We start from the raw sequence: 10,440 nt of genomic DNA, 5'->3' as shown, positions 1-10,440 counted from the left end.
CGCCCCCTCCCTCCCCAATGTCCTCAGCCATCGAGAGGAAGAGCCTGGACCCGTCTGAGTAAGTGTGGCACCCCTGCCCCTGGCCCCCACGGTGTCCACGGCCTCGCGCCGCGGGGCGGCAGGGTGGCGCGGGCGGCCAGCCAGAAGAATCCGGTGCGCGCCCGCAGCGTGCCCTTGGCTCCCTCTGCCTTACGCCGGGCTCCCCCTTGCTCGCGGGTGACTCCGGGGGCACTGGGAGAGGAGCTGAGTGGCAGGGAGAAGGGGGTCACCCCCTGTGGACCCTTCCCGGCTACCTGCAACGCTCCCCCAAAGCCACCGCGGGCCAGAAAGTTTACACGAGAGCAGGCACAGGGGGAGCTCAGAAGCGCGCAGGTGCAGTCCCGAAAGCGTTCAGGGCTCGATTCTGTTCCTTTCCCCCCTCTCGCATCTTCTCAGTCCTCTTTGTCCATTTGGTCCTAGAAAGGGGGACGTTCCAAGTGGAGTCATCCCGAGTCCCAGACGGCCCCTTTCCCGGGCCGCAGGTGGAGCAGCCGCCAGCAGAGCCAGGGACAGGAGGCTGAGGGGGCTACGAGCATCCACCTCGGAGCTCGCTCTGGCCTCCAGAGACTTTAGAGCAGCTAAACCCAGAGTTAATCTGGCTACATGCACCCCCTCCCCTAACGGACCATCGATGGCGGCCTGTGAACCTCGAAAGTTAGTGCACATTTTGTGTATAGGTGAATTTTTCTGGGGAGCGGAGTTTCATAGCTTTTATCACATTCTCAAAAGGGTTTGGAATCAGGTAACCAGAGCTCTAATGAGCATTTGCTGCATTTGTTTTCTGAGCCTCTTACTGGTTTGAAGTGTTTCCCTATTCCCAACCTACCTCCAGCTCATTTTTTGGTGTTAATATGGTGAGAAAGGGTTGTTCAAGATATTTTCCCCGTCAGCGCAAATGCCCTTTTAAGATTCGTTAGCTGTCTGGTTTTGAGAATTTTTATCCTTTTGAAGTCTCCCATCTAATCCTTTGAAGGGATTTGTTACACAGACCAAAGGAGCTGGTTAATGACTTGTCCATTTGTGCTTTTAAGAGGCATTTGTTTTGTTTTGTTTTTCCTGCTTTAAAAGAATTGTGCTTTTCTGATTGAAGTCCCCCCTCCCAATTTCAGCCTTCTGTGGTGTTTATATACCTGGATTTTACCCTCAGTTACCAGCATAAAAGCTCAGCATGTTCTCATAAAACACAGGAAGTATCATGATCCAATGAGAACAGAAACATCACTATTCAAAATTGAAGATTCAGACACCAGTTCTATAAGGAGCTAGGTTTGTTTTAACAAAAACCCAGTTTCTTTTACTTCTCAGGAGAAAAATAATATTCCTTTTAATAGATATAATGTATATTCTATATATAAAACACACACACACACACACTGGGTTTAAAGGGTGGTTTGTTCACTTTTTTTTTTTTTTTTTTTTTACAAACTTAGAATTACAATTTAGCTCTGAGTTTTCAGAGCCTGGGCAAGACCACAGTAATACAATGAGAGTGAATTGAATGAATTGGTGCTTAATGCTTTTTCAATCAGCAGAACTTAGTCACTAATCCTTTTATTAGAAGATAAATCTGGAGGTTCCAGTTCCCTGAAGGAAGTTTGCTCTTTTCAAAGTTTCTGCTTTTTCACTGAGATTAGAAAATCGAAACATCCTCACCTCATAATACAGCAGGCACCTGTAGAACACTCATCCACTCTGGCCTGCATATCACTCTTTGCCCAATGAAGACAGGCTCTGATAGAAGATGGGCCAGCTAGTTTAGGAATCGCTGCTGTACATTTTTCCTCCTCTCTTGGAGATTGTCAAGAAATTATCTGAAAAATCTAGGCTGAAGAGTATTCAGGTGTAATATTAGATAGGCTCTAGAAGAATATAATATATTAATTTGAGGGTGAATCCTACTCAGTTATTGGCTTGGAACATCCACCAAAGATAATGTTATTATCATTAATTATAGAAAAATCGATAGAGCCACTATCTTATCCTGTCCTTTCCTGTCTCAGGCCATCACAATAGCCCTTTTGCTTAATGTCTTTACTGTGGACCACTATCCTACCAGATGCTTCCTTGTGTAGTTATTCAAAGCCAACTTGGGTTAGTGCGATCAGCATCAGAAAAAAACTTGCCTAGGCGTATGCAAATGAAACATTTAGAGAGAAAGAAAGCTGGAATTCATGAACAGAGAGATTTCCTCTACCAGCACCTCCCTGTGAGTAACAAGAGCAGTTCGTTTTAGTTCCAGGCAGTTTGGCACCAGCTAAGTGCAAATTCTCCTCTTTCACAGTTGGTTGGCAGTATCCGCATCAGGGCATCCAGCGGTGGTGAGCCTCCCTCAGTGTTTTTGAAAGCCCCAAGTAAAACCGGGGGCTGTGGGAAGAGAAGAGATGCAATTCTGAGTTGATGTACATGAAAATGCCGGGTGTATTATTTTTCAGAAAGGAGAATGGATGTCGTTATGTCTAATCTGTGGAAACAAAGCAAAGCAAGTCGGGCTTCGGTGAACTCTTTAAACTATTTTAAAGTCTTAAGTTTTTAAAAGAAAACTGGCTTGGGTTTCACATTTTCTTGTTCTCAAAGGAGATAATCTCATGCAGGATCCTTATACTCAATCTACAAAGTGTGGGCTTGGTTTTAGTATTCCTAAATATTCATAGGGAGGCGTGCAATTTACAGACAAAGTCATCTGAAGTTGTCACAGTGTGTCATCAACACTGATTACTTGAGCTTCATCATCCCAAAGTATATGGGTGCTGAGCTTCGTGGGCACAGGCCAATCAGGACACAAGGTCATCTGATAAGTTAGTGTCAGAAAGAAATAGGAGACACAGATTTATACCCTTAAGGTACCCAGGGGAAACTCCCTATGGGAATTTCACAGTTGGAAGCAGGTCCATTTTAAAGAACATAATATATATTTTTCAAATAGATTTGTGTTTAAGTAAGGGTCAAAAGAGTACTTGTTAATTGTTATAAATCAACAGATATTGGGTTTTTCCTGTGTCTCATTTGGTGCTAGAATCATTTCTTCCGCTCTCTTTATTTTCTTTTGGCAAGTCATTTATTTTAAGATGTAAAGAGAAAGTATTCAGATTCCAGTTAAGCAAAGTGACCTGAAGATGCTGTATAACTTTTTAATGAAAGAACACTTACTGAACTATTAACAATTACGAGGATGGAGATTTCAGAGTCTTAATTGCCTTCCACACTCTTGAAAATAATTATCTTCTCCCCGTGTTCTTTCCTAAAACAACTGTATCCAAATCAGTTTTGCCGTTGTAAAAAATTTCACACGCAGAAAGGTCTATTTGATGTCCTTTATAACAATGGCCTTACCACCCGGAATCTTTCTTCAAGGATTCGTTTGGTTGGAAGGATGGAATGAGGAATTTCTATAAAAAAAGTAAAAGAAAAACAATGAGAATTCCTATTATATCTTGATAGACTTTTTATTTTGGAAAGAGAAAGCAACCTAAAGTCATTTTTGGTCTCCTTCTTTCTTCCTCACCTCTACTTTTGTGCAGTTGGGAAGGGGGAAGGGCTTGAGGTAGGATGGCAGCTAGGTTCAACAGGGAACTTGCAGATTTTTAGTCCTATAGGTAGCTGACTGTCCTGGCAGCAAGCAACTCTTTTAGTCCCAAGTGCCTCCTCTGGGGTTTGGCAGTGCCCTAGGGTCCTGGGTATGGGAGGAGGGAAAAGGAGAAATGAGGAAATAGAGATGGAGAGTAGGAGGGGAGAGTGGGAAAAAGAAGGGAGACCAGGGGTGTTTGGAATGGTGCTGGGCTGTGGGTAGGGGCCAGTACCACCTACAGTTGCCTTGGGTGTCTCTTGGTGCCTTGCATTCACTTCTTATAGGAGCAAAGATATAAGGTCTAGCTCTCTCCTGTCCACCCCAAGGCTGGCAGGACCTCTCTTTTCTCCTTATGTCACCAACGGGCAATTGAGTGAGGGTACCTATTTGGCTCACAGTGATTCCTAACCCCAGGTCTCACCAAAACAGGGTCGTCCCTAATGCTTGGCCTTCTTTCCAGGGAGCCAGTGGATGAGGTGCTGCAGATCCCCCCATCCCTGCTGACATGCGGAGGCTGCCAGCAGAACATCGGGGACCGCTACTTCCTGAAGGCCATCGACCAGTACTGGCACGAGGACTGCCTCAGCTGTGACCTCTGCGGGTGCCGGCTGGGCGAGGTGGGGAGGCGCCTCTACTACAAGCTGGGCCGGAAACTCTGCCGGAGAGACTATCTCAGGTATCCCTTGCTGCCTTCCTGGGCCCTCAACAGGAAGGCTGGGCGTCCAGAGTCATCTGAGTCCATCTGGGTCGATCTCCCCGAGCCCCTGCTACCTTCCAGAACGAGGTCAGGCTGCAGAGGCTGAGTCTCAGTGGCCCCATGCAGAGAAGCAGTTGGCATTTCTTCCTGTTGGAGCATGCTCTCAGGGATACATTCCTATGGGGTAAAATACTAATATTTTTAAAGGCAAGAGAATGATAAACATGAAATTCAGAATACTTTATGTTTGAGGATGGGCTCTTAGGAGCTCATTTAATGCTTCAAAGCATACCTATAGGTTATAAATATTCTTTTCTATGACTTGAACATTACATGAGGAGAAATTTAAAAATAGCATGTTTCTGTTGTGGCACTCCAAGAACGTGACTGTCCCCACATGAAGGCCCTGAGTCAGTTGTAGGTTGACCCCAGACACCATTGCTTTCTAGCTCTGTGAGGGGCAAGTTACTGACTTTTCCTAAGCCTCAATTTTGTCATCTGTAAAATGAAGATAATAGAAATACCTCCTTCTGAGGAAGAGGTGAGCATTAGATGGGGTAATATAATACATGTAAAGTGCCTTGTCTTGGTGCACAAGTATCAAATAAATGTTAGCTGCTCTCGTAACTAACTCTCCTGACATTATCCTTAAGTTTTTTCCTGTCTGAAGAACAAAGAGGTAGAAGAATGGAAGGGCAGATAGGAACTCTACTACACCAGTGAGACCAGCACTGAGGACATCTGCCATTCTCCAGGTCATACAACCAGCCATGTGAATTTTTCAGCACTCAACGAGTGCCTTTGCCCAAATGTTCTAGCGTTTCTAGTTTCCTATTAGCTGCTGTGGAGGTAACTCTGTGCCCTGTACTGTCAGATCTGTGCAGCTGTCGTTTTTTGTTTGTTTGTTTGTTTGTTTGTTTGCCATCTTCCTATGGCAGAGGGTCTGTGGAGCATGCAGCCCTAACCCCATGAAGCTTGTGTAGACTCCAGTGCCCTTAGCTACCCAGGCAGCCCTTCCTCCCCATCCTGCCTACGGAGCATTTTACGTTAAAAAAAAAAAAAAATGCAGGCAATTCCACAGTGAAAGCAGCTTATCTGTTCAGAGACTGATGAATAAGCTTTTTTTTTTTTCCTAAATTCCCTGATAAAGTCCTTGCAAATTTGGTGGTTCAGAGAAAATAAGTAGGGTTTTCAATGATTATGATGATCATTTTGGTTAATTTCCTCTAAGTTACAAGAAAAATAGAACCGAGATAAAGAGAGACCTGATTTTGCTCGCTACCAGTTTGCCAAGTCAGTGCAGAAAGCAGACGGGCAAATGATTCCCATTGGGCCCTCTGACTACATCCCTGTCAGATCATTTGAATCTTATTAAATGAAGTGCAGATAGAGTAAGGTCAGAGAGCCCAGGCTTCTCCCTATCTCTACGGCTTTATATAACATTCAAGAATAAACCCGGTGCTGCCTGGGCTTGTTAATCTTTTCCATTTTTAAAAAGGAGAGAGAGGAATGGTCTGGGAGAACCCAATGTTAATTAACTTGTGTCATGGTGACATGAAATAATTCTTCTCCCTGCTACATTCCTAGACAACATGTTAATTAACCGTGTTAGTGCAGGCATTTCCAGCCATCCTTTAATATCTATATTATTGTTATTAAAATGGGCAGGAGAAGGCTTAAGATGTGACACCTCTTGACGGAGGAGAAAAATATTTATTTACTTACTTACTTACTTACTTACTTTTGCTTCTGGGATGGTCCTTTCGCCATGGACTTGTATACATGCATTCGTAACGTATCCAACAGTGTCTTTAAAAGGCACGTTGGAGGAGTGACCGAATGGGTTCTGTGATGGGGTTCAGTCCTTCTCCCCGCTAGGATAACTTCTCCTGAGGGTTTCCAATGGCTGACTCTCCTGTTACAGTCCTTTTCAGACATTTAGGCTCAAATATTCACGAGACCCCCCATGTGGAACCTAAACCCTGAGCTGTGTGTCGTGCTGTTCGGAACATAATAGTAGCTGTTTATGTCAGTGCTGGCCCACATCCCCTCAGGTCCCTTTAAGTTACCAATTTTTGCGTGCGGCGCACCCCCCACCCCAAGCCCACCCCTGGTAGTTTTACTTTCAACAGCCAGCACCTGTTAGAGCCAGAAGCGTGCCCACTCCCCCCAGACTCCCAGCTTCCTCACTGAGAGTCTCTGCCTGAAATGCTTGCCTTCTTCCCCTTCTGTCCAGCTTCCCCTGCCACCTAACTGGTTCTCCCTAAGAACATATCCTCAATAAATCCCCACCTCAGGCTCTGTTCCTGGGATATCCAGCCTAAGGCACCAATTCTTGGTGCCAGAGGTGAATGCTCAAGTTAGATGTCAAGTCTTGCTGTATTTTTACTATTGGCAGAATCTCAGAACACCAGAGCTGGAAGGGGCTGCAGTGGCCCTCTCTTCCAGTTTCCTTGCTTTCCAGCTTAAGACACAGAAGCCAGGAAAGAGGATGTCATTTGCTCCGGGGTACCTGGCTAGTCAGAGGTGATGCTGGGACCTACACTTGTCTCCCAGATCTTAGTCCTTCATCTTTCCCTTCATTAGCTGCCTGACGTGTGTTGTAATTTACCCCCGACTTCCCTTTAATAAACGTTCTCCTTCCTTAAGGGTCACACACCCGAGGCGGTTGGCCCCATTCCCCCGCACGCTGTTTTGCGAGTCATTTATCCTTGCTCAGGCCCAAACTCGACTTGCTGAACAGTCAGGAAACCAGAACTGTCTTCCCACTCTGTGACCTCCAAGGTGGCAGCTTCCTACAGCTTCACCATCTGCTACGTTGGGATGAAATGCTGTCCCCCAGTAATGAGTTTGCTCCCAGGTGGTGCCTTGAAAACCCTCCGAGCTCTTCGCTTGGGAAGCAGGTTCAGAAGGAAATGAGCTGACCTGGCTCTGACAGTGTGCGCTCCACCCACAGACCACGTCATCTTGATTCCATTAATTCTGCCCGAATGTTTCAAAATTTATCAACTGCCCTTATCTCCCCTACAACCTCTCAGAATGTTCCACTTGATTCTCTGCTATTCCGAAGTTAATAAGAACTTCCGATAAGAACAAGCATTTACCTAAAACTACCCTAAAGGTTTTCTGTGGAAAGGACCTGCTAGCTAACGTGCCCTGTTGCTAGCAGGCACGTGTGAAAGTGACTTCCTGGAGCGAGATTGGTGCAGCTGGGAACACCTGAGATATGTTAAAACACAACCGGCATTGGCTTAGCCCTTGACTACCGGTGCTTTGACATGCTCCTTACAACAGCTGAGTGACGTAGATCCCATGCTCGCTGCCACTTCACAAGCTCAGAGAAATCAGAGTTCTCTCCAGGGTCATCCAGGTACTCAGGGCTAGTCCTGGACTGAATCTGGATCTTCTGATTCCAATACTTGCATTATTCCATTCTTGAGGACTGGTTTTTAAACTTCAGCCTGCATTAGAATCACCTGGAAGGGCTCATTAACACACAGAATGCTGGGCCTCTCCCCACGCAGAGTGTCTCAATCAGGGGGGCCTGAGAATTTGCATTGCTAACAAGTTCCCTGGTGTTACACATGCTGCTGGTCCCAGGATCACCTCTGAGAACCACTGCACTAGGCTCTACCGTGTTGCATCTGCCACACTGACACTGACTATTGCTTGACATATTCAGTCACTGGTCTGGGACTCAGGAGAGTCTTGATTTCAATGTCAGAAGTTTCTCCAAAGATTCATACCAATGGGGCAGCGAGGACTTTGAATTAAGAGCTTCCATACGATGTGAAGAGATGCTGTTTGTCCTCCAGTCTCTGAGACATGATTAACTGTACCACATGTTTTTTTGCCTCCCAGAGGCTGGGGCCCAGTGAACAATCACGTAAATTGTTGCTTATGGAGGAATTCAAGTCTAGCCTCCTCCATGGTGGAATTAGTGGCTGTTAGCATGATAAGAGCAGCCGAAGATGCCCATTTCATTGCATTCCTGGTCAATTCTCTCTCAAAGGGGCCCCCTGGTAGAAACTCCTCTTCTACAATGAAAGTTCACCTATTGGGAGTGGGACACACAGTACGTGCCCAACCTCATATCACTTCAGCTGAGAGTCTTTTCCACCCAGGAGGGGCCTGGGACAGCCTAGAGGAGGTGGAGAGTAGTGCTACAGGCCAGGAGAGAGCTCAGAAAAGGGATGAGTTATGCCAAACACAAATGCTACAAATTGTGGTTTCATCCCAGAGTACCTTCTTCCTTCCAGGAAAGACTATACAGAGTGAGCCACCTGTCTGGACCCAACACTCCCTTGCTTCCCGACATCTGGAAATTCAGCCTATGTCTCAAGCCCTTTCTTCCAGTGCCGTCTCTGCCACTGCCTTCTTAGCTTTTCTTTCTTTTATCCCCCCAGGCTTTTTGGCCAAGATGGTCTTTGCGCCTCCTGCGACAAGCGGATCCGTGCCTATGAGATGACCATGCGGGTGAAAGACAAAGTGTATCACCTGGAATGTTTCAAGTGTGCCGCCTGTCAGAAACATTTCTGTGTCGGCGACAGATACCTCCTCATCAACTCCGACATAGTGTGCGAACAGGACATCTACGAGTGGACTAAGATCAATGGAATGATATAGGCCAGAGTCCCCCAGTCCCTGAAGTCACTGTCTCCGTGGGGTCTTCACTCTTAGGCACTTTGGGGATTGAGGGTGGGATGAGACCTTTCTTAAGGGACGGTAGACTTAATTGGGCACAAGACAGCATCCAAGTGACTTAATGCAAGAGATAAGATTTAAATGTGAGAGAATAACCAGCCTTTAGGGAGAACTTATAAACAGTGGCCACAGCCTATCCATAATAACTGACGTGGTTAATGAAGGAAAGGAGCATCCGGGGGGCAAGCAGGTGCTGCGCCATCATGGTGGAACTTCCCATCTACAGATAGGGAGTCGTTGTGTAAAGATGTGTTATGACTTTGACCCTTGAAAACTAGAGATGTGCAATTGATTTCTTCCCCGCTTTTATGATAACCCTGTTCCAATCGCTGTCCTCCCCACAAGGGAAAGACAGAGAAGAGAGTGGCCCTCCTTTTATTCCTGGCCACTTTCCCAAGGCCTTAAGCTTTGGACGCAAGGGAAACTGCATGGAGACACATTTCATTTGAGAATGGAAACTACAACTTTTAGCCAAATTATTTAAAGCAATGCTGATGAATCACTGTTTCTAGACACCTTAGTTTTGAGGTGAGGAGTTCCACAGAATGTTTCTATACAAATGTAAATCTAAAAAAAAAAAAAAAAGCTGTTCAACTATTTTATTATCTTAGATTATATCAAAGTATTTGTTGTGTGTAGTTAAGAAAAAAAAGAACCTCTGCAGACAATAAAAACGACAGACTAAAATGCGGTGTTGTTTATTTGATGATGATCTAACAATTTGGGATGGCAGAAAAATAAATGGCTTTTTATATTGTAAACGAGAAGTAAATAAGCAACTTACTTTTAGGTCAAATAAAAACTTCCTTTTATTGCTAAGGTTTCTACAAGGCAGGCAGATTTCTATATTACTAGCAATTATATAACAGGTCACCATGTAGCTCAGAGGGATGTAGAATAATTAAATTGTTATTGTGAAACGTGCGTTTCACTTCAGCATTGTATGGAATGAACGGAAGGCAAGATCATTGCCTTTGGGAAACCTGTAACCTAGAAAGGACACAAATACATAAAACAGATTCCCTTTGGGAGAGAAGGTAATTACCTTGTTTGAAATGTGGCAAGATGCTGAGCTTGACACTTCGATTTTCCAAGACGTGTGTCTCAGGGTATTTTATGACAAGTGGTTAAGAGGACCTTACTTTGAGGATTTAAAGCAAGCACCTTCCTTGGTGGTGTGTTTGCCTTTCACCTTATCCAGGCCACCATGAACTGATTCCGAGCGCCACCTGCTGGTCATCGCCTCTCAGCTGGCCGGTTCAAGACTGCCCCAATGAAAAACCAGCCTAGATGGATATACTTTTCAATTCTTTCATAAAAATTTTGGCAAGCACCAACAAGTCTTGATATATTTGATATGTTTAAGACATCAGAAACATACATCTATTGCTACTGTTAGTTAACTATGATGTTCCTTTAAAATTTCCACCACTAA

The 10,440-nt window shown here is 45.1% G+C and overlaps 1 protein-coding gene across 1 annotated transcript in view; it reads left to right on the top strand.

The window, feature by feature from the left end:
- LMO2 (LIM domain only 2) overlaps positions 1-9,677 on the top strand; it is a 34,365-nt gene extending 24,688 nt beyond the window's left edge. The window contains 3 exon segments of the mRNA XM_025044045.1: positions 1-58; positions 4,065-4,280; positions 8,708-9,677. The exon segment at positions 1-58 is cut by the window's left edge and continues 24 nt beyond it. Coding sequence (XP_024899813.1) covers positions 1-58; positions 4,065-4,280; positions 8,708-8,927 — 494 coding nt within the window. The 3' untranslated portion in view covers positions 8,928-9,677.
- Positions 9,678-10,440: the final 763 nt, after the last annotated feature.

Source organism: Pteropus alecto, unplaced genomic scaffold, assembly GCF_000325575.1.
Source record: "Pteropus alecto unplaced genomic scaffold, ASM32557v1 scaffold71, whole genome shotgun sequence".
Classification (NCBI taxonomy): domain Eukaryota; kingdom Metazoa; phylum Chordata; class Mammalia; order Chiroptera; family Pteropodidae; genus Pteropus; species Pteropus alecto.
The sequence above is the reverse complement of the archived record's forward strand: the minus strand, read 5'-3'. Positions and strand labels throughout refer to the sequence as shown.